We start from the raw sequence: 23,590 nt of genomic DNA on the forward strand, positions 1-23,590 counted from the left end.
TACAAGATATAATTAAACAGAAAATTACAAAAGTGTTCTTAATATATTTCATAAATCAACATCCTAGTATATAGTATCTTTAGATCACAATGAATCCTAAGATTTGGCATTGTCTATGTAATGGCCAAATTTGAAGGGAAAAAGAAAAGAAACAGATAACACACAACTGCAAATATACAGCTCAAGAAAGAAGTAACACTCCAATTTTTACATATTTAATTTGTTCATTTATTTCATTTCAGTAAAAAATTTAAATTTGAAACCTTCTAGTCAGGCAAACCAATTGAAGTGTTTGTCTTGTATATATATAATTTAAAAGGAAAAGAAAGTTATGTTGTCTGAATTTAAACCTATATTGATATACGTGGAGCTCCAATTGCAGATTGAGTTAATCCAGGGATCCAACCAAATATAATGTAGCGTTAGAATAGTTTTCAAAATTAGCAATTTCTTACATTTAAATTTAACTAAAAAAATCATAAAATTTATATAAGTAATATCCCTGTCCAACACTTTTTCAATATAGTTTTAAGCAATCTTATATCTTATATTTAAAAGGGAAAAAAAAAAAGAAAATCTAAATAAGCCCTCGGCTTTTTATGAAACTTTAAATAAGCAAAATTTAATATTTTTTTGCCAAAATAAAAATACATAGCAGACCACATAATTCTAGAAAATTAGTCTCACGAAGAATTGGACAGATGATAAGTAAAGCTTGCTGGAATAGCAGGGAGTTCATATGATTTACTTTGCATTAACTCGTGCCAATGCATCTGATTGCATAATCTTTTCTTCGTTCTCACTGCTAACCTGGTTGTTGTTAAATTTATGTCATTTTCACGTGATAAATAAACCAAAAATATGAGAATCTAAAGACAAAAGGCAACTAAACCTATTACCGGCAATTGACAAGAATTGAGAAGTTATGTGAATCCATTTGGAGCTGGGAGTCATGAGCTCTAATCCTTCGAAACCCGAACAACTAAGCCAGTCGGTGTATTGACAGTAGTGAGATGCCCTGAACCGATCAGGTCACGAAGGTGAAATCTCATATCCATGGGAGAAAATCGAAGACGCTTCTTTTCCAGAGAGGCCAACATAATTTCTTTATATCTCCTCCGGTTTAGAAAAGATAGGAGTTCCTTTCTCCCCTGTGAATAGAGAGTTCAAAATACTTCTACTTAAAAAAGATTATTCAATTTTTCTTTTTCTAAACTAAGCATCTCAAATCTCAGACAAACTACTACTAAATTCATCTCTCCAATCGAGTAATACAGAATTCCAAAAGCAGTTGAAACGAAAATCCCAGAAGTTCAATTTTACACAAGGCATTTCTGTTTCAATCCTTTAGCTTTCATTTGGATGTGCAGGGAACTGACATGAAAAGACTTTACTAGACATATTTTTAAATTAATTTAAAAAAATGATATTAGGTCAGCATTGTTTTTCCTTTTTAATTGGGTAGATTCATACTTGTGATAATATGAATGAAATTATTTGAGTACAAACCTGGTATATGCAATAAAAGGTGAGAGCTCAAACCATAACATTTATTCATTACATGTTTTTACCTGTCCCCTCTTTACCAGACCAAGCTTTTTTTTGGCAAAAATCAGTTTCAAATCCTTTGCATTTCCAATTCTTTATTGAAACAGAAGTACAAACCTTGTAGAATTTTTGTTACATGAGTGCACATAAGATCAAGATAATTATCAGAATATTTTGATTTCCTGCCCAAAAAAATTCCATAAAATTTGAGAGAGAGAGAGAGAGAGAGAGCAATTCTGTACCTGAGAAAGGCCCTTGAGTACTGAACCGATATTTGGAACTGCAAACCAAAACACGTTTGGATCAATCAGTTGGCGAGTCTACACAAAAGGTAGATATCCATGTTAGACTGAAAGGGAATTTTAATGACAGAGACAGCCAAACAAATATGAATAAGTACAGAATTCCTAGGATTATTGCTTGCCTTAAAAATAATTAATTAGGCATTTAATTTCCCTCAATTCTAAGCAGCACAAACTACATAATTATAAAGAGCATCAAGATCTTTGCAGAGTTCCCAATCTGGATGTTACAGATAAGCAAATGCATGCGAGCTCATTATTGTAAACTGTATTAGAAGTAGATATAGGTAGAGTCTTTACTGCAGGGATCTAGCTCTAATTTCTTCAACCAAACAAAATGGGTTGAAGAAAGGAAAAGCTGTAAATGACAACTAATTCCCCATATTTGAGACATGAATAGTTGCATACAGATGCTTTCTCCTATTTAAAAATTGTGCATTAACAGGTCATAGCAGGAACTACAGAGTAGAATACAAATTGGGCACACCAACTAGCATGTTTTGAATGACAAACCAAGAAAAGTACAGATTTTGCTGCTTCACATAAACCAAGCTGCTAAGTAGTAGCATAACTCTGAGCTCATTAACTCGGTGAGCTCAGATCCAACAAAACTGAAGTTGAATAGGTTCAGCTCATGGACAAGGAGCAACAGGGATCTTAGTAGTAGACACAATGAGTAGATTGGAACTCTATCATGCTATTCTTCGACAGTTCCATAACTCAGCAAAGCCATTCATCCATTCAAACCAGAACAAATATAATATATATATGCATATATATACAAAAGAGAGAGAGTGCGCAAATGAAATTCAAAATTTGCTTACTAGAAGCCCAGCATTGATCAAAAGGGAGATGTGATCATCCTTGACTTTTCCTCCATTAGATAAGAGTGAGCACTACATTAAAGAGTAATGGAACTGTGATTATTGATGTTCATGTATGAGTATGTATAAAAAGCTGATAAAATGATTACTAATACATTGAACCTAAAATAAACAGACCTAATAGCAAATGAGCAGCACAGTAGATTGTTGCCCACAACACTTACAAGCTCTTGATGGTGAATACTATGTTCCAGCTTGACATCAATAACATGAGTTCTAAACCAGCCAAAAACTTCAAGATCACCTTGCTTCTTTTCCTCCATTCTTTTCATGACATGTTCTATCTGCAAACAAAATGTGCATAACAGAAATGATGTCAACATGATGACAGAATCTTAAAAATGCTGTATTGCATGATAACGTAGATGTGTCCAAATGTATATTTGCACCCATGAAACTATTTGGAATTTTACTTATCATAATAAGCCTTAAAGGCTTAAACTTTTTTTTTTTTTTTGTAATATATGGCATACCTGAATTATAAAATTTCATAAAAAAATTAGCATGGGGAGTCAAATCATTCATGAGAGAGCAAGTGACAATAAAAGGGGATTTACATGCAAATCTGACGGCCTTTTCAACTTCTAAATCTAACGGCTCTCCATCTTTTTCATTAAGACCCAGCAGCCATAAGGCTTTCTTCTCTGTCTTTCTCTCGCCAGGATGTCAATTCTGTCTTCTCCCTTAATACATACTTGTCTATTATCATGCAACTTGTGCCGCCCTCACCATCTCCCAGCTCAAGTTCAGAAATCTCAATCGAAGGTGAATCTCAGACTCTTCACACTCCTTGTGCTCCTTCCTCTGACATCTGGGGTTTTTATCTGAAATCTTGCAAGATGCTGACAATTCTCGACTCTGCCTCCCTGCCTCAGGCCATGCGAGGCCTATTACCATGTAACTTGTGCCGCCTTCAACCTCACCTGGCTCAAGTCTGTGATCTCAATCAAAGGTGAATCTCCGCCTCTTCATGCTCCTTTCTTTCACATTATGGGTTTTTATCTCAAATCCACAAATCCAATCTATTTCCTCTAACATAAGAGCTCTTTTACAAGAAAACCCCTACCAAAGTTGATTTCAAGTTAAGATGAAGGAATGAACAGAAGCTGCACCTTTGAGATTGAAGTTGATTTTACTTATTTCATTGAATGAATTAATAGTTTTAAAAATCAGTTTACAAATTCACAAATACAATTAATACAAGGTCAGCTTCAATTAGCTTCTTATTTTGAATGGAATAAGAGTGTCATCTTTTTAGCCTCTTCGTTTGGGGTTAGATTGAGATTTTTTTTTCTATGGATTTTTGCCTGGTCACTTAGAAACTGAGGGAAAATGTGCATTTTTATGTGGTTTTGTTTGGTTTTGGTTTATAGAGGTGGTGGAAGGAGGTTTTGGAGGAGGAGAAGATGAAAGAGAGCAAGACAAGGGGGACCAGAGAGAGAAGGCTGCACATTCTTTTTCTTGGTGGAAAAAGAATGTTTCCAGGTCCTTCTTGGAAGGAGAGGAGGAGAGGAAGGGGTCCACAGATCAGGTAGAGCGATAGTCAGTATAGTTGCGATTACACATGCATGGACATGCATTACTGCATTTGCAGTGAAGACTAGCTTGTGCTTCATCATTTATTAAAAAAGAAAAGGGTTCAGGTGTCCAATAGGTTCAGAAATGCAATTGATTAATCCCAAAACATTTAGGGTTGTGAATATGCATTTGGCTAATATTGATATTACAAGACAAATGCATATACTAAGAATGAATGTCAAATAGCCACCTTCCGACTTGCTGAATAAAACTACAACAACAAATGATTGCAAAGACAATCACAATGCAAATGCAAGGCATCCTTATGAATCAGGTGGATACAAATAGTACAATTTAACCAACCTGGCTTAGGTAGTCATCCAAAAACATTATGGCATGATCATCTTGTCCAGTGTTTAGTTTAAAAATGCGCAATACTTTCTCCCTTAGTAAAGACTGCAAAACCAAGGTACAAATCCAAATCACAGTACACAAAAATAAATTGAAACAAGCAAGACGCTAAAGAATCGAACTCCAGATTCAGATTATGACCACTGGAGAACACAAATGAACAACATAAAAGTTGTAGGAAAGCATTAAGTAAACAAGAAAACACATTTATCTCAATCTTGTTCTAAATGCTGATAATCAACCGTATAAACAATTGAACATCTTACTGGTCCATCGTTACATTTAAATATCAAAATGAACTTTCATTTGATCAAAACTAATAGCGACTCAAATTGTTTTGATGATTAGAACAGACTATGGTTCAAGATATCACTCGGTATATCATAAACAAGGAATCCAACCTCTAACTCTCTATCTACTTGAGTTCTGTCCTTCACGCAGCTGTACAATTGTGAACGCAAAATGAAGGGCCGAATTGAGACCTGAAATTAAATTTCACAATTAAAATATAAAAAATAAAGAATAAGAAAAAGAATAGCAAGTCCAAAAAGCTATAGCAAAATATCACAAAATTTATTGCTAATTAAAAAAAAAGTAATTAAGAGAGATAAACCTTGTCAATGCTGGGAAACTGAGCTCGAATTATACGTAGCGCCATCAACGTATCACTAAATATGAGGCTTTCTTCTTCATTTGAGACAAAGAAAATTAATTGGAACTATTTTCGATTAGAGAGAGAGAGAGAGAGAGAGAATGGAGAGATTGAAGTGAATTTACCAAGTGATAGCGTCTGATCTGCATCGCTAGTTTCAGCTCGAATCTCTTCTTCTTCTTCCTGGCGAAGGCGTTTTCGACTTTTGGATGATTCAGGAATCTGAGGCATGTTCCTTTTAGATTTCCCGATCAAAGGAGATTCCCTAATTTTAATTTACCACCGTATTTGAACGGCATCTTTATGTTCGCGCTAGTCTTCAAACGACCCGTAGTACTGTACTCAAGCTTACTTTTGGTTTTTAGAAGTTAGAACTTTGTCAGCTAATCTCAATATGGGCCGACCCAAAGGTCCCCTAATGTCATTATCCAACTGTTGAGCTTAAGCAAGGAGCCGAAGATCTGCCGACCCTCAATTCCCAGCATAAAATCTACAAGGACACCGCTACCCATGCACTATATATAAAAGGTCAAAAATATCAAATTTACTTTTTCTTTGTTCAAATTTAAGTGTAAACTATCATTAAAAGGTTGGTTTCTCGGTTAAAGCGTCCAGAACAAAACTGAGAATAACCCATTTTTTTGTGTTCAAATGATACACACGATTCTGCTCATCTTAGCAATTTATTTACTTGCTGCTTCTTGTGTAATTGGCATGGGAACTAATGTAGACATGAGATTGTGGGACTGGTGAAAGAATGGGGAGCAAGGTGAAAAGCTTTAACGTAGGATATAAAGTGAGCGTAGGATCATGCCACTCCTGTGGCAATTGCACAAATAATATTGAAAATTACTACCCACAAATAGGATGGCAACGGATCGGATATTTTTGGATATCCAATCCGATCAAACCCTAATAAAATGGATTTGGATATTTAGAATTGGGTTTGGGATGAGTTCGAATTTTAAAAATAATATTCGTTGTATGTTCGGATCGGATTTCAATTTTATATACAGGGTTACTCATTACTCGAACCCGTTTATATAAATAATTAATTTAATATAAAAAATATATTTTACAATAATATTTATAAATTTTTTTTATATATTTTTATTTAAAAATTTAAATTTAAATATTCTTTAGAAATATTAGATTTTTTAAATAAAAATTATTAATGAAAAATATTTTTTATATAAATTATTAATTAAAATATATAAGATTAAACAGATTCGGATTTTATTCGGATAATAATAATCGAGTTTTGAATGGATTCAAATAGTTTAACTTAATTTTTAATCGGATTCAGAACGGATTCGAATATTACTAATATAAATCGAAATCGAATAGTTTAATTTTCGCGTATATTCTACCCATTTACATTCCTACCCACAAATGATACGTATGGTGCCAAGTACTACAATGGACGATTACTTGGAGATCATCATTGCAAATGAGCAATTCATGATTCGTATACAAGACAACTAATTAACTTTTGATGCTACTGCTTCTCTTCTATGTTCTGGGATCATAGTGTATACTATGGCCCCTTGAAATATTATGCACTCGACAAACCTGATATATGCATGTGATTTAGTTGGCCTCGGTGGGAACATGGCAGTGAAATTTCCCAAGGTTTTGGGAACAAGGAGAACTTATAATACATTGGATTTTCCATATAAAATATTTTATATTGTCTAAACTGCCTAATTTGATTGATTAAGAGGTATAATGCTTGATCCCTAGATTTGAGTCTTGCCCTGCCCTGCTAAGAGCTTTAAATGTTAAAGAAAACATGCTAAAAAAAAATCAATATTAACATAATTAGGAATTGTAAATATTTGTATAGTAGGTCCAAAAAGATAAAAATCAGATGAAGGCGTAACTTTTGTGTCAATTATTGTTTACTTCTTTGAAATATTATTGGTCGTACAGTCTAGGAGAGCAAAATCGACAGTTGACACAATTGCATCAGTGCAGCCTCTTTTGCCTTTGATAGGCTTATTCAAGTCACATAGAAAGATGCCATGTAGTGGATGTTGAAAGCTGATGTTAGATAGTGGTTTGTCATTGAAATTGGCAGCACAATCAGGCATGGCCAGTGGAAATAATTCATACTTAATTTGTTGAGACATGAGAAAAAATTCATGATCCAGTTTGGTGTTTTAAGTTTCTGAGGATTATGTAATCTGTATCATCAAATAAATATTATGAGAAGCAATGTGTAATAAATTGGATTAATCTGCGGTAGAGTTGGTTCACCATGGTTCTAAGACATGAACACTAATTGATAAATTTCACAGGAGACCATGGTAAACCAAACCTAATCAACACATCTTCCTGCAACACATCATAAGTTTATTGTAGTAATACTTTCTTATTGCGAGAGACGGGTCTACAGACCAGAGGCCTAGCCTAAAGCCAGCAGTATCAAAAGCTACTTAAAGCACAAAGTTCAGAAACAAGAGAAACATGACATGAAGCGTAAAAACAGTACCATCAAAACCAACAGTATAACAAATTGATTATTTAAGGAAGTTTAGGTTGTACAGGGAGCATCGTCACGATGTAAAAATATGAAATATCATTCTCAACCTCTTAATCTTACTTCGGCCAAATGAAATACAAAAAGAAAAAAAAAAAAAAAAAGGGAAGCAAGAGCTTACTCTACAAATACATTGTAATTCTTTAAAATAATGGTTCTGTGATATAATAGTTCCTTGATCAAAATGGATTATCAGATTTTGTTATACACGTCGAGGCTAGTATTTTTTTTTCCCTCATAGTTAATGGGTGGTATGATAAGTCTAAGAATAAGATCAAAATTTTGAAATGACTAGTAATTTATGTAGATCTAGGTTCAAACGAAAATCTACTTGGTTTTGGTTGTTTCACACTGCTGTAAATTTTATAGAATAATATTCCTCAGTACTACAAATGCAAAACATCGGAAAGTCAAGAAGTTGACTTTTTTTTAAAACCCTTTTCACCTGTCATAAAAACCTCGCCAGATGGCAAGTAGTTCACGAAATACAGCCTACAAAAATGTGTAAAAATGTTTAATACTGTTTCACTCTGTTGGAAATTTGCTCACAGATCCTAAGTCACCTTTTAAATAATACCGTTTTCGTTATCTTCAAGCAGATTTCAACTTGACTGATGTTGAGGCCAGATGGGACAGGACTCTGTGTCCAACGAACATCAGGAAAGCTCCCAAGAGACCAAGTCCTTTCAATGTTGTGAAAAGATCCAACTGTCGACAGAAACAGTTAGTTTAGAACTTGAAGATGGGTCTTTAGCAATAAAGGGATAATGCAGCAACAGTTAAATCTATGTCACAAATCAAACAAAGGTAAATTACAAGCAATTGCGAGTGAATAAAGCACCAACGTTAAAAACTGACCTTCAGCCAGAAAAGCACATAGAGCAACAGAACTGCAGCAATTCCAACATGGAAGAGGATGGCAAATATAGCAGGCACAGATGCAGAAGGAAAGTTCTTCAGGTTCACTCCCAGTCGTAATAGCTGTCACAATAAAAGACATGTTAATTTAGCACAACCGATTAACAATCCTGTAAGTAGCTGCCCCAGATTAATTGATGCTGACACAATCGATATCCCTAATCTATCTGGGTGTATAACACATGCTTGGATTGTTTGATATTACTGTTTAAACTATTGTGAAGAAAAGCATAATTTCAAAAACATTTTTAAACCTAAAAATTGTGATTTTAATTTGAATTTGACATAGTTTAGTCGTAATAATTTCAAAATAGTAAACAATATTCTCTAACTGCTTTATTCAACAACTAAAGTGGTGTTTTTCAGAAAACAGTTTCAAACCAGATCATAACCTCCCAACCACAATCCCAAATGGAACCAAAATGCTACAACCTCTCTCTGATATAAAGTCAATACTTGTGACCTTTCACACTGAGGTCACTTAACATGTTATATAGGTATAATCACACCAGCAAGTGCTGGGCCCCAAAATCTCAACTGGCAAATTTTAACCAGAAGCTTCGATAGCACTCGCTCACATGCACACTCGGATACAAGGGCCTTTATAATTCCAATTTCCAACAGAAGTACATAGTTTCTTAAACAACCCACGGCAAGTTTTAACAAATTCACCTAAAATAGGGGGGGGGGGGGGGGACAAAAATTTGCACGAGGAATACAAGTATAAACAGCTCACTAACCACGTGATTCAATCAAGTCCAGGCAAATAATATGAAAGATCAATTGTTGAGAAATTTCCGGCAGATATTAATGCAAAACTCACACCAATTATGATTCAGAAAGAAAAGAAGATAAAAACTCACCCCAATTAAGAATCCAATGAATGGCAAAAGTGTAAGACCCAAGAAAGTAAGAGAGAGCTCCTCAGGTGGACGCTTATCTGGTGCCCTAAATATGTGGGTTATCTCCGCTTTTGGATAATACCTTGAGTAAGGGTCAACAGGCTGTGGGGGTGGACGGGGTGCCTTTTCGGGTGGTTCTGGTAGGTTGAGTTCAACACTACCAATGGCACTAAGGAAAGAGTTCTCCTGAAGAAGATAAAACACAAACATATTATACTAACATAGTAAACTAGGCATGCAAACATAAAAGGGAAGAAAAATTTTAAGAATAAAAGGACACATACCATTACAGCATCACCAACAGTAAGCTGAAGGTCATATTTACCAGATAGATAGAAGAATTTCTCAACCAGTCCAAGAAAATCCTACAAGACATAGCAAAATGTAATTTCTAGAGCTGAACATCAAGTTTGTCTGCAATAGAAAAACACAGGCACAAAACAGAAGCATTGCGGAAGAAGTAAATAAATCCTGAAACAAGCTGAAGCAAGAATGGTCTGGAAGAGAACTTCAGCCTGAAGAAAATGAAAAAGAGCTGTTTTCATCATACACCATGTTGAATCCCACATCGATTGTGGAAAGGGGTAATATGCCCCTTATATGAGCCATAGGTACTCCTCCCGCTTGAGCTAGCTTTTGGGGTGAGTTAGGCCTAACCCAAATTTAACATGATATCAGAGCCTCCCATCCTATGTTGGACCTCCCATAAATATGTCACACACCAATAAAATTTTGGGCGTGAGGGGGTGTGTTGAATCCCACATCAATTGTAGAAAGGGGTAATGTACCCCTTATATGGGCCATAGGCACTCCTCCCCCCTTGAGCTAACTTGAGGTAACTTTTGAGGTGAGTTAAGCCTGGCCCAAATTTAACACAACATAAGACATCTAGGATCCTGAAGCAAATTTCATTTTGCAATCTCATTAATTAGATATTCTAACTTTATTTCCAGTTATGAGGCATCAAAAGTCGTTCAACATGAATACAAGAACTTCCCATTCACTAATTTTCATGCAGCAGCTTTATTATCACCTTGTGACACCAAATCTATTAGATTATGACTGCCAAGAAGAAGAGGTTAAAAGGATATTGGAATGTGTCACCTATGCACTGAATTGGGGAGTAGGTAGCATGTGAAAAACAAAATAAGTTGATTTTTTTTTTCTTTCTCTTTTTGGACAGGTGTTGAGGAACAGAAAAAGAATAATAGCATTGTGAAAGAAACTTAACTAGAGTTATCTCAAACTTCTTCCCAGTGTTCCCAATCAAAAAGATATGCTCAACACCAGTGTCATGTCTCAACTTAAGAATTGCCTGCAAACCAAGAAATGTCAACAACTAAGTTTCAAGGACTGCAACACAAGAGAAAGAAAGAGACAACTAGACAACTGCGAACCTGGTGTGGCTCAAAAGCATGGCCAAGAAGGGTGGTCAACTGAAAAGACAGGTGTAGCTTCTGGAGGTGGTTTGCTGACAACGAGACAAGATTTTCTCCAGCTAAATCTAGCCTACAAGATCCAAGCAGTATTATACCCAAAGCAAAGCTATGCAGTTAAATCTCAGCCAAAAAGAGAGAGAGAGAGAGAGAGAGAGAGAGAGAGACTGAAGATCTCATTCTCTAGATTATTAAACACATTTGAACATGTAATGATGAGAACTATTAACAACGACAATTGACATCAGGTATAAAGCATCATAATTTCAGGAAACAAACAGCACAAGGATGTAAACATACTTCCTTTTAGTGTCTACAATCCCCAAGTCGCTGTCAAGCACTTCAATTTCAGCATTATCAACTTTGATAACTCCAGTGAAAAATATTGGAACTTGAGTTTGGCTTCCCGTGGTATAAACTTTTTTATGCTCAGGATCATGAAGCACCGTCTAAAAGAATTCACATTGTCCATATTATGGGCGGAAGACAGATGAAAACATATAACGCCTCAAAAGAGATAGATTACCTCAAAAACAAAAGTATAACTTCCAACATCAACACTCTTTGGTAGAGCATCCAAAAAATACTCTGCACTTTCAGGATCAAATTTGAGTTCCTAAAATGTAAAATTGGAGAAATGCACTTAGTTAAGGGTTGGGCAAAACCACTTGTCATAATATAACTCACAGCACACTAATAGGTAGACAAAAGAATGCCCAACAATGAGCCAAAGTTGAGGCATTGTCTCACCTGGTTGTCAAATACGGAAGTATCCTTTGACCCAGAACTGAGAACTTGTACAAGTTTCACAGTGAGAGGAGGTGCACTTGAACCAAGAGCAGAATTCACCTTAACCTGAACAAAATTTACACATCAGAATACATCTAACTAAATGGTGTCAGAGATAAGGAAAATGCGCATAGAAACTCCACAAAGTCATGCACATCAGAGAATTTAAGAGGAAATCTCACAGATTAAGAAACAGAGAGAAATTATAGCAGCTAAATTAATGCAAGTAATGAAGTGAATGTGCAAGATTCTTTATCATATGAATGGCAATTCACCTTAAGCATGTCCATCTTAGTCAGTGAAAGCACAGTTGCAGGAAGTGATAGAATCAGAGGGATGGAAACCCTGCAACAGGAAGCCAAAGTACAGCATCATTTGAAAGAACAATAGAAGTCAATGACAGATTCTGTGAGGAAAATTGAGGACTTTTAAAGTAATAATTGAAATAACAAATTTTCAGGAGGCACCAAACAGATGCTATCAGTTTCCATGCTCTGATTGCTCAAGGGAAATAAACAAATGAACAATAGCATGTTCTATAAATTTCTTGCACTTGCCTACTGTTCTCCAGGCAAGCCAAGGAGTCAATTTGATTGAATAGATCTTTAGAATCGCCAGGAATACCAATGCCCAGGAAAAACTTAGCCAAACCCACAATTTTATCTCCAGAAAGCTGAAAGCCAAAAGCATAAGCATTTGAAGTTAGAAGCATTTTCATAATAAATTTATCAGAATTAGACAGACAATATAGTACTGACATTCAAGCTTCCTGAAGTTACAGCTGCAAATGCAGTCAATCCTCTAACAACAGAGGATGTAGTTGAAAGAGGACCTTGATGTTCATGCTCATCAACCAGTTTCTCATCAAAGTAAAAAGCCCCATCATCTACAATAAGAAAGATTAAACAAATTAACCATGCTACTATATAAAATAAAAATAATAGATGACTTCCAGATCTAGTTCTGTAGCCTACACTTCATATTTCATATTGAAGAAGATCCTTTCTTTCAAAATAATAGATGACTTCCAGATCTAGTTCTGTAGCCTACACTTCATATTTCATATTGAAGAAGATCCTTTCTTTCAACTGATACACAGTAGAACTAAAGTGCAAATAAAGTTTGTACGAGACTCCACTGACTAGTTTGGTCCCCCAGTGCATTTCACAAAACAAGATACAGACAAACCCAAACATAATCAAAGAGAGAGCTGCAAGATCCTATCAGTCTAGCATCACTATAAATAATCTTTAAGTTAAACGACATGATGTTCAAACTTCAAAGTGGACCAAGCTAAGCAACAGATTATCATAGTCATAATATGCTTCATAATCAACAATTCCAGATGCATTATATGTGCAAGAGCAAAATAATCAAGAGAAACTTCTATCATGTGAGTAGAAAAAAAAAATTGTTTGAGTTGCCGGCAAACTGGCCATAAAAGTGATAGATCATGAGTTGACAATAGGACTGGTAAATTACAAGTTCTAAGCACTAACTTGACTCAAAGCATATAATTATGTTCACACTAAGAATCTTTCTTCCTGGAATATATACATACCATACTTCTCAATGATGTCAAACAACTTCACTATATCATTTTTAGTTGTAGCAATCTGCCAACAGGAAACAAATGCACATCAGATTGAACAGTATAGATAAGCACCAAAAAAAAAAAAACTGAAACATATGATTTGCCTAAAAACAAGAAAACATTTAGCAAGTTGCTCATGAAACTTTTGACTGGTTTGACTAACAAAGGAAGAGATGAAAACCCTAAACTAAGGGTACATCTGGTATGGTGTTAAAGGGAGTTAAATATTACAAGGGTAATAGTTAACCTCATTTAATTACAATTGATTTTGGATTAAAATGTACACTATGTTAATATCAAACATGAGAACAGTCAATAGGTTAATAGTTAACCTCATTTTCAATATTGAACCAAACATCATAAACGAACAAAAAAAAAATAGGGGTAACTATTACTCCAAAAAAGAATGCACCATTAACCATTCACGTTATTTTGTTAACCCCATACCAAACATATCCTAAGCATAAAAAGCCAAAGCATATATGCAAAAAGGTATTTCTGTTTTTATTATTGTGTCAAATACAAGAACAGGATCAATAAGCTGGAGTGAAACACCAACTCATCTCTTCAGGAACTACTGGGAGTTCAATGTGAGGTTCAAGAAATATTTCTTACATGCCTAAAAATGAAAGGTCACTCTCAAAATTACAATTGAGAGATAGGGCACATATTTAGCAGAATATGAGGTCCAAATAGGTGTATGCATGCATCACCAAATGTGAAACAGTAGGAATGACTATTACACCACATATATAAATCATTAGGAGGAACAATATTTCCACAACAGTGCATCTGTAATTCCATAGAACAGTACAATAGCATCTACTTTAAGACAGTACTAAGGCAAGAAATGAAGATAGTTCTGATCCTCAGAAAAGGTTAAAAGTTCTGCACAACCAGAGAACACTTCCAAATTACCAGAGATTCATCTATCTCAGAGGATGATAATGAGACCACTCCAGCAAGAGCCTCAAGTGCTAAACCTGAAAGAATAATGATCAATCAAATGATTATGAGCCAATAGTCGGAACATATGAACTGAACTGGGGAATGCAGTGAATATTAAATAAAGTATGCCATCCTTTTTCACAACTTTAGTCCCAAATTTATGCCTATTGCCATTTCTAAACACAGAAGTATTCAATGATTTTGCAAGCTTATGCTTATATAGGAGGGAAAGAAAGATGAAATGACCTAGGAAAACCTTTGTGAATCTTTGCACTTTAACAGATATATACATTAGGAGAAAATTTTATAATAGCGTGCAAAACAAGAAGGGATCTTACCTGCAGCAAAGGTACTAGAATCAGGTTTATTAGAACTATAACGCCATCTTCCATCACTCTGGCTCAAAGCCTGCCAATAATCCGTAAACCAACTCAACCATGCATAAAAATATATTTACATAAACAAATAAGCAATATGCTTCAAACTGGCAAAAAAGGTAATCTAATGTCCTACATTAACCAAAAAGTCTCAGGATTAACTGAAAAATCAATTCAGAAGCATATACCAAACTAACATCACCCACCCAAATCCCACCATGTCAGCAACTAGTCCCACAAGAGGCCTAATCAGATCTGGATATTCAAGAGGAGGAAAATCCACTAGCAAACCTAATCCTCATTTTAATAATAATGCTGACGTCTACCAACCTTGATGGAGCGAAAAATTCCTTCAGCATCTCCAAGATGTAGATCATCTTTAGATGTTTGATCCTGCATTAAGAATAATTAAAATAAATAGCAACATAATGGTAAGTACTTTGATACAAGGCCGCAGAAGAAATGTTATATTCTCCCAGTAGAAGGTGATCAAATAGACTGTTTAACAAAAGTATTACAGAAATAGAGCTTCACAAGCACATGTCTTTTTCTTAGCAAGACTACCTACCAATGGTAGGCTACCACAAATCACGCAAAAAACAGTCACAATAAAAAAAAAGGTCCTAAATATCATATGAATAAAAATGAAAATTCAATACAAATCTTTTTCCTCTTCATCATGAAAACCAAAGTCGACTCTAGATGCAAGATAAGTATAATATCTAAGTGGCATTCCAATATATTACCTCCATCTCTCAATAACTGTCGTTTTAAAGAATTTTCTTAGTCCCAAATTATCTATCACTTTGAGAATTTCAACATAACATTTATTTTTAGTTTTCATATATATCCTTACCAGTGTTTAAATCATTTAATGCCAATATGTGAAAAAAGCATGATCATCTAAAGGGTATTTTAGGACAAATTATTATAACTTTTTTTAAAACTAATGCTATTAACTAGCCTTATTGGTTTGAGTGAATAAACCTTAATCGACAAATACTGCGGAACCAAGGTAGTAATAATTACCTTTAGAAGTGTCAAACTTCCTGTTGAATGGTAGAAATCAAGCAATGAACTTGCACTGCTGACAGCAGCTTGAAGTTTTGGAACAATGCCCTTCCACAGAACAAAAAAATAAAAATAAAATGGCCAGTCATTGTAACAAGCTTTTTGCCAAAAAAAAAAAAAAAGTAATAATTTTCAAAAGCAACAGACAATATAAAGCAAATAAGTACCTCAAAAACTTCCTCACTTATCCCACATTTTAATATTCCATTCACTTTTAGAGCATAAAATAAATCCTTTGATCCTGAAGATGACGACCCAAAGGTTTCCAATACAGACCGGCAAGCTGGTAAACCTATCTCAAGCCTTTTCTCAATTCCAAGAACCTCAAACGTCCGAAGAGCCTCATATGTTTTTTCTAAACTGGTGGCATATGATACCATCTAGTTAGATATTGTTTCTCACAGACCAGTTGCAGAATTAGCTCAAAGAAAAAAAAAACTTTAATAATTGACAAAACATATTAGAAAATGCGCCCACTATTACTAAACATCATTTATAAGCACGATTAAAAATATCAAGAGCTGCAAAAATACCCACCTTTTCAGTCAGCATTGAGGCAAAACTCAGATTTTGTTCAATATCCAGGTGTCCCATTGGACAGAAACCAATTGGAAAGGACTTACAAAAATAAATGACCACCAGTAGCAGGTGATAAAAATCACAAGTTGACATTTGCAATGTGAACATAAAAAATAAAACAAACAGTCTAAAATAACCAGATCACATATTGAGAAGGTTATTCAATCGCACAGTCAAAACTAAGTTGGAAAATGCAACAGAGAAAATACAATCCAAACATATATACATGCTATAGTTCTATTCAAGTAGTCATCTTTTATTTATCCATGACGATCTAGTAACCGGTAAAAGGCTTTAATTAGGGTTTAAGGACCTTCCAAAGGACCCATCAAGGGGCGTGAAAAGATCCAAAGCGGCAGATCGGTGGGAGTCAGATATCGGTTGAAAGACCGAAGCAGCGTATGCGACGAAAGCTGAGCAGATCAATGCTGCCGCGAGCAGCAGCATAAATCCTCCTATACTTCTGGCCATTCCTGCATTACAATCAGCTAATGAAGATACGATACATGTATGTATACAGATTTGAATTAATGGTTTTCTCGGTAATTGGAAAAGCAGGAACTAGGGTTCGAGATCGAGAAAACAGATCATACTTGCAATGGAGGAATGAGTCGTCTGAGTAGTGAGACTGCGCCACGCATACGATGGCTAGTGAGATCAGTCGTTAGCGTCGTCGTCTCTCCAGTCTCCTCTGCTAAAACAAGTGAAATATTACGCGATTACAAAATTGCCCTCGTGCTTCTCCTTTACACTGCGTTGGATACATAGAGAGGAAGGATTAGTTTTCATGTTTTATTTTCTTTATTGAAGGAAAATAATGAATGCAAAGAAAATAATTTTTTATTTAGAAAAAACAGGTAAAAAGAAAATAGCAATATATTTTTAAATTAGTATTTACTCTCAATTTTATAAATTATTTTAAAAGCTAAAATAAAAAATAAGATAAGAACGTAAGTTTATTGAGTATTCATTTATTTCACAGTATTTTTCTCAAAAATATTCAAAAAATTAGTTAATAAAATTATTTTATGATTAAATAAAAAAATTATTTTCATGATTTTGAAAGTTTTATTAAAATTTGTATAAATAAATAATAAAAATTATCATAAAAATATTTTTTATATGCATAATATCTCTCCAAATAAATGGAAACTAATTGAAATATATATTTTTCCTTGAACTTCATTTTAACATTGCATTGGAGATAAAATAACAAAAATAAAATAAACTTTATTTTCCTTTTCCTTCGTTATTTTTATTCTATTTGTCAAATAATGAAAAATGATAATTGATATAGTTAAAAATAAAGTTAGAACCTAAAAAACAATAATATCTATAAACAGTTATTTTAATACTCGAATTATTAAAATTGTTAAATGAGTAAATATAATAATTATTAAGTTGTATTAGTAATTTTTTTTTAAAACTTATTCCATCAGATGAAAATTTAAATATAATCCCTTCATTATTTTCAATTAAATTGTATTTAATATTTCCTACAGTGTGAATATTATTTAATTCAAACAAAAAAAATTAAATTAATTTAAAATTTTAATTTTACTTTTTATTTTTTTAAGGTCAGTTTAGTTTTTATTTATAAAAAATTAATTATTTTAATTCAATTCATATTTAATATGAAAAAATTAATAAAATTAGAGATAATAATATATTATTTTTATAATATAAAAATATTAAATTATAATTAAAATTAAAATATTTTAATATAATTAATAAAATTAAAATAAATTGAATCAGATCAATTCAATTCAAATTAATTTCTATTTAAAATTGATTCAATTCAGTATTTATATAAATATAAGAATTTCAATTTATGCAATTTAAAATCGAACTGATTATGGATATCGGTTGCTGCTCTTTTCATGAGTCTATGGTATGGATATATATTGCTAGGTGATATATGTATATGAGCTTTTTTTTAAAAGCTAAATCATGATATAATTTATCATGATTTGTGTTTTCTTTAATTATAAATAGAGATGAACAGTATCAATTAAAATAAAAAAAATGATAATATTGAATAAATTTGAAAATTTAATTTAATTTTTTATTATTTTTAATTTGATTTAAATTTTATCTTTAAAAATTTTAATTATTTTAATTTATTTCAATTTTAATAAAAAAAATAAAATTAAATCAATTAATGAGTAATGTTTTATTATTTTTTATAATATAGAAATTAAACTATAAATAAAATTAAAATATTTTAATCGAATATAAAATATTAAAAATAAAAGTGTTAAAAATAAAAATTTATTAAAAAGTTTAATAAATTATATTAAAAATGAATTAGATTAATTAATTTAAAATGATTTTTATTTAAAATTAATTTAATTTATTTTTTTATAAATATTAATATTTTAATTATTAATTAATTTAATTTTAAATTAAATCAATCAAATGTTGAATAGACTATAATGCCCATAAGAGTTTGTTTTTTTTTATATATATATGTAATTTGCTTCTTGTTATATCTCATTTGCTGCTGGTCAATGCAAAGGAATCTTCTTTCAGCAGCATCTGGATAACACAAAGACAACTGCATTAAGATGGTCAGCTTTGTAGTTGTGTCGGCTATTTTCTTGAATACAAGATTAAGAATTTCATAAAATTTTAATTTATTTTTTTTTAATAATTTTAAAAAAAATTATTCTTGTATAATTTTATAAAAATCTATTTTTTTTAAATAAATAATGTAAAAAAAATTGAAAATCAATGAAACAATTGAGTAAAGTAATAAAGCATAGAAAAAAAAATCATGCGTGTAAAATAATAATTGGAATACATGGAATGTTTTTTTATTCATGAATCTTGAACAAGTAACTTTCAAGCTAACCATACAATCCCTGAAAAAATTAGGAAGTCGTCTTGTTTGCTTTGAGGTAATGAAATCATTTTCTCAGATTTTCCATGACCACAGTTAACGTAATAAAAATATCGAAACCAATTATAAAAATATAACCAAATAGAAGAAATTAATTAATGAGAAAATAACAAAAAATTGAAACCAATTATACTCTAGGCCAAAATATTATCCATTGGATTTTATTTGTTTGTAAAAAATATATTTTGTGAAAATAAAATATTTTTCAATTAAATAATTTATTTTTTATTATTTAATTTTAATTTAAAAAAGTAAAATTATTAAGAAATATATATAAAAAAGTTTAATAAAGAATTTTAAAAATAAAATTATTAATAAATATATATAAAAATATTTTAATACAAATTTTAAAATGTAGAAAAAAATGACTTATTTTTTTTCTTTTAACCATAAAAAATTATGTGAAGAAGGTAATAACACATATAATAAAATAACTTTGGTGGATGCTGATAAACTTTTGGTGGATGTTGATAAAACTGGAGCAATTTGGCCTAGAATGTTATATTAGGACTTCATCCCTTCTTTGAATTAAAAGAAAAAGTAGAATTTATCAAATAAAAAACCATTAAAAATAAAATAACTTTATTAATAGATAATATTCTTTATGTTCATAATTTGTGTTTAATTTATTTTTTTAGATATATTAAAAAATATAATTTTTTATTATTTTATTATATTTATATTAAAATATTAAATTTTATTAAATATTAATAGATATTTTGTTTTTTTTTAAATAAAATAATATTGTAATTAATTTATATATTGTCATAGTATAAAAAGTTAATAATAATTTTAAAATAATTTTAAAAAATAAACAAAAATGATTGAAGAGAATAATTAATTTCAATATAAAGTATAAAATTGGGTGCGCGTGAGGAATGTAACAAGGAGCCATTTTCTCCCATCGCAGGCTTTTTTTGGTTTACGTGGCATCTCAATGACCCACCACGTGTAAAAGCTACATGCGACCAAGTAGACCCCTAGTTCAGTTACCAACTCCGCCGACGCGTCAGCAACCTACTGGTTAAATGAAGAAGCGAGACTTGTATAGAATCACCGGCGATAACAGTATTTTATCCGTACAACCCTTCGATTTTGCAGAGCTGAGGAGAGAAGAAGGAAGGGAAAAATGGCTGAAAAAGCATGGAAATCGAGGGAAAGCGAAGACGATGAGAATGGTAAACAAAACAGTATCAGCGTTCGTGGCATGCAATTCGCATACGAAGGGCAGCATCCTCTCTTCTACGATTTCAATCTCAACATTCCTCCCGGATCTCGCTGCCTACTCGTGGGCGCCAATGGATCCGGTAGTGAAATTGCTTCATTTTCAGATTTCAGTATAAGTTTTGTACTCTGTTGCTAATTACTTGCTATCTGATGCAGGGAAGACTACTTTGTTGAAGATTTTAGCGGGTAAGCATATGGTGGGAGGAAGGGATGTTGTCCGAGTGCTAAATCGTTCGGCTTTTCATGACACTCAATTGGTTTGTGGTGGTGATTTGGCCTATCTAGGTGGTTCTTGGAGTAAAACCGTTGGATCCGCTGTGAGATTTCGAGCTCTGTTTCTTAATCAAGCTCTTAATAGATCTACTGATTCGTATTTCAAAAGATAAACATTTTCTTAATAGAACGTAGCTCAAAGTTAATATTATGTGATTAAAATATCAAAGGAATTAGTTTGAGTGTATAAGTTTTCCCAGTTCCAAGGTAGCAAATTCATGGTTTTGCCTTATGCCTGACATTGCCTAAGAGCACATATCGTTTGTAAAATGTAAACAATAAAATAGAGAATACTTGTTCCCATATCTTATTTGAAGTTTTATTTGGGCTGAGAGCACTGGCAATTCTTGGTACTTAGGTTTGTATGAAAAACAAAGATAATCTGGCCATATACTAGTTGATTTATGGATTTCAAAGTGAGCATTCAGGCTTCGTTTGGATGAGGTGAGGGAAGAGTAATTAATGGAAGGGTAAGGAAAGGTAAAGGGGGTAGAGAGGTATACAATAGAATATCCCTTTTCTAATTCTGATAAAAGTGATAAAAAAAAAATTTTCATAGTGTGGACTTTCCACCATTGAAATTTGAAAAGCAAAGTGAATATGAGTCCTTTTTTTCCAACTGTTATTATATTTCCAAAATAATTTTCTCCAAGTTAAGAGTTTTAACTTCAAATGCATTATATCAAATCTGAATAAATATTTCTTGATCACAATTTTCCAGGGAGAGATTCCTCTCCAGGGTGACTTCTCTGCAGAACATATGATATTTGGAGGTAATTAATGAGCTTCTGTTGGTATATTTCTTTTCTTTCAATTTGTGTTGCATTTTATACCTTTGTCATTATTCCCTGTGTAATTGCAACTTTATTAAAAGGGAAAAAAAAGAGAAAGAGAAAAGAAATCTCACATATTTAGTCCTTTCTATGGACAGTCGAAGGGGTTGATCCTGCTAGGAGAGAAAAGTTGATTGACTTGCTTGATATTGATCTAGAATGGCGTATGCATAAGGTATCAGATGGGCAGCGGCGTAGAGTCCAGATTTGTATGGGTCTTCTTGTCCCATTTAAGGTACTATAAACTGTGCAATTTCTGTTGGTGCATTTGCAATGTGGTAGTGGATTGGGTTATTCCAGATTCGATTTTCTTAAAATTCAGTAAAGCCAATTCTGTTTTCTAGGATTCTACACCTTTTCTGTTGCGATGCATATTTCCATACTTAGTTGCTCAAAACCCCCATTTGCAAGAATTCAATTCAATCCCTTTTCTATTTTGTTCATTCTCAAGTTTAGAAAAAAAAAAAAGAAGAAAGAAATCATGCATGAATGTGCAAGAAATAAATTGAATTCTTTTCCTACAAATGATCTATTCCAAACAGGGAGTAAATCTACTTTCTTGCTGGTTTGGCTGGTTAATAAGCCAAGGGTTTCAACATGCAAGTTTTGACTGACCTAGTTCATTTGCCTCCATAAGTGTGTTATTTCACGACCTGGTTGCTAATATGATAAAGATATTGCTGCGTGATCTTAGTATTTCAGTTTTCTCACCAGCCAAAAATTTTATGCTATAGGTTCTTTTACTCGACGAGGTCACAGTTGACCTGGATGTTGTTGCCAGGATGGATTTGCTTGAGTTCTTCAGGGAAGAATGTGAACAGGTATGACTTCTCATTTTTATCATAGCATCCACATGCACATTAAATCGGATCGAACAACTAGGGAAGAGATGAAAATAGATTAGCTTATATGAACTAAAATTGTTAAATTTGAAACATTGTCTGCTCTCTTAAGTGAAATAATATGATTGACTATCCTCTCGGTGTTCTATTTTCTAGATGTTTTGGTGAGGAATGAAGTGCATAGAGATTTTTTTTTTTTTTTAAGGCCTTGTGTTTTAGATAATTACAAGAGAGTTCACCTAGAAGCCAATAATGCATGTCGTCCATTAATGCTATTTTATTGATTTATTGATCGCAGAGGGGAGCTACACTTGTATATGCAACTCATATATTTGATGGACTGGAAACATGGGCAACACATCTGGCTTACATCCAGGATGGTGAATTGAGGAAGTCTGAGAAGTTAACAGATGTTCATGAGTTGAAAAGTTCTGCCAATCTGCTTTCTGTTGTCGAGTCCTGGCTCCGGTCTGAAACCAAACATGAGAAAAAGAAACCCACCAACCCTCCTGCTCAAAACCAAAAAACCTCTCCCTTTGGTACTTCTCCTTTTATGTCATCCAGGCACATGGCATATTACCGATAATCCTTCTCAAAATAATTTTCTCTTACACTTCAGTTTCAAAATAGAAGTAAACACCCAAGAAAATTGGGGAAACGATCAAGTGAGGGCATCATTTCAAATGAAGGAAAGCCAAAGATACCCAGGAGGCCAGGAATCTAAAAAAAAAAAAGGGGAAACCTATAGCCGTTTGTTCACTAATGAAATATAGTCTGAATGTATACGGATTGTTCAAATAACATTGAAATTCTCTTTTCCTTGGTTGTCTGCAGAAATGGATTGTTCAAATAACATTGAAATTCTCTTTTCCTTAGTTGTCTGCAGAAATGGGGATAGCTCATCGCAGATAGGAAAACACCTACTGGCTTTTGGTCTGGTGGTGATACAATAGGTAAACTTCTAACTAGTGTTCCCTGAGCAATTGTTGTTTGTAATATTATTCATGAGCATGTTAGTAATAAAAAATAGCTTTGAGATTCA

General features: G+C 32.9%; 3 protein-coding genes across 3 annotated transcripts; 1 reads left to right on the forward strand and 2 right to left on the reverse strand.

Annotated features, from left to right (window-relative positions):
• Positions 1-462: 462 nt before the first annotated feature.
• On the reverse strand, positions 463-5,782 carry LOC110627758 (serine/threonine-protein kinase 19). Its single transcript, XM_021774119.2, has 9 exons — positions 5,441-5,782; positions 5,277-5,350; positions 5,065-5,145; positions 4,616-4,708; positions 2,899-3,018; positions 2,675-2,746; positions 1,791-1,868; positions 900-1,151; positions 463-810 (listed from the first exon to the last, which is right to left on the reverse strand). Exons 1-8 carry the CDS (start codon positions 5,544-5,546, stop codon positions 960-962), a joined length of 816 nt encoding a protein of 271 aa, XP_021629811.1. The 5' UTR covers positions 5,547-5,782; the 3' UTR covers positions 463-810; positions 900-959.
• A 2,410-nt stretch (positions 5,783-8,192) lies between these two features.
• On the reverse strand, positions 8,193-17,241 carry LOC110628255 (dolichyl-diphosphooligosaccharide--protein glycosyltransferase subunit 2). Its single transcript, XM_021774825.2, has 20 exons — positions 17,065-17,241; positions 16,785-16,944; positions 16,060-16,252; positions 15,851-15,940; positions 15,152-15,214; positions 14,783-14,852; positions 14,415-14,479; positions 13,464-13,518; positions 12,661-12,788; positions 12,460-12,575; positions 12,178-12,247; positions 11,864-11,968; positions 11,640-11,729; positions 11,414-11,562; positions 11,075-11,186; positions 10,909-10,992; positions 9,962-10,042; positions 9,639-9,863; positions 8,716-8,838; positions 8,193-8,565 (listed from the first exon to the last, which is right to left on the reverse strand). Exons 2-20 carry the CDS (start codon positions 16,940-16,942, stop codon positions 8,449-8,451), a joined length of 2,094 nt encoding a protein of 697 aa, XP_021630517.1. The 5' UTR covers positions 16,943-16,944; positions 17,065-17,241; the 3' UTR covers positions 8,193-8,448.
• Positions 17,242-20,401: 3,160 nt separating this feature from the next.
• Positions 20,402-23,590, forward strand: LOC110627298 (ABC transporter I family member 21). Its single transcript, XM_021773560.2, has 6 exons — positions 20,402-20,680; positions 20,757-20,917; positions 21,595-21,646; positions 21,805-21,941; positions 22,441-22,527; positions 22,847-23,590. The coding sequence occupies exons 1-6, from the start codon at positions 20,503-20,505 to the stop codon at positions 23,132-23,134; spliced, it is 903 nt and encodes a 300-aa protein (XP_021629252.1). The 5' UTR covers positions 20,402-20,502; the 3' UTR covers positions 23,135-23,590.

Source organism: Manihot esculenta, chromosome 12 (genome assembly GCF_001659605.2).
Source record: "Manihot esculenta cultivar AM560-2 chromosome 12, M.esculenta_v8, whole genome shotgun sequence".
In the NCBI taxonomy this organism is placed as follows: Eukaryota; Viridiplantae; Streptophyta; class Magnoliopsida; order Malpighiales; family Euphorbiaceae; genus Manihot; species Manihot esculenta.

What these genes read in the sequence shown, in the direction of transcription:
- LOC110627758 (XM_021774119.2), bottom strand. Translation starts at nt 5,546, where the DNA reads ATGCCTCAGATTCCTGAATCATCCAAAAGTCGAAAACGCCTTCGCCAG. An exon ending in AAGTAGATAGAGAGTTAGAG is followed by an intron (nt 4,709 to 5,064) that starts GTTGGATTCCTT and finishes TTGGTTTTGCAG; the next exon opens with TCTTTACTAAGGGAGAAAGT. An exon ending in TGATCAATGCTGGGCTTCTA is followed by an intron (nt 1,869 to 2,674) that starts GTAAGCAAATTT and finishes CCTTTTGTGTAG; the next exon opens with ACTCGCCAACTGATTGATCC.
- LOC110628255 (XM_021774825.2), bottom strand. Translation starts at nt 16,942, where the DNA reads ATGGCCAGAAGTATAGGAGGATTTATGCTGCTGCTCGCGGCAGCATTG. An exon ending in AGAAGTTTGAGATAACTCTA is followed by an intron (nt 10,043 to 10,908) that starts GTTAAGTTTCTT and finishes TATGTCTTGTAG; the next exon opens with GATTTTCTTGGACTGGTTGA. An exon ending in CTGTTGGTGATGCTGTAATG is followed by an intron (nt 9,864 to 9,961) that starts GTATGTGTCCTT and finishes TATCTTCTTCAG; the next exon opens with GAGAACTCTTTCCTTAGTGC.
- LOC110627298 (XM_021773560.2), top strand. Translation starts at nt 20,503, where the DNA reads ATGGCTGAAAAAGCATGGAAATCGAGGGAAAGCGAAGACGATGAGAAT. An exon ending in CGTGGGCGCCAATGGATCCG is followed by an intron (nt 20,681 to 20,756) that starts GTAGTGAAATTG and finishes TATCTGATGCAG; the next exon opens with GGAAGACTACTTTGTTGAAG. An exon ending in TCAGGGAAGAATGTGAACAG is followed by an intron (nt 22,528 to 22,846) that starts GTATGACTTCTC and finishes TATTGATCGCAG; the next exon opens with AGGGGAGCTACACTTGTATA.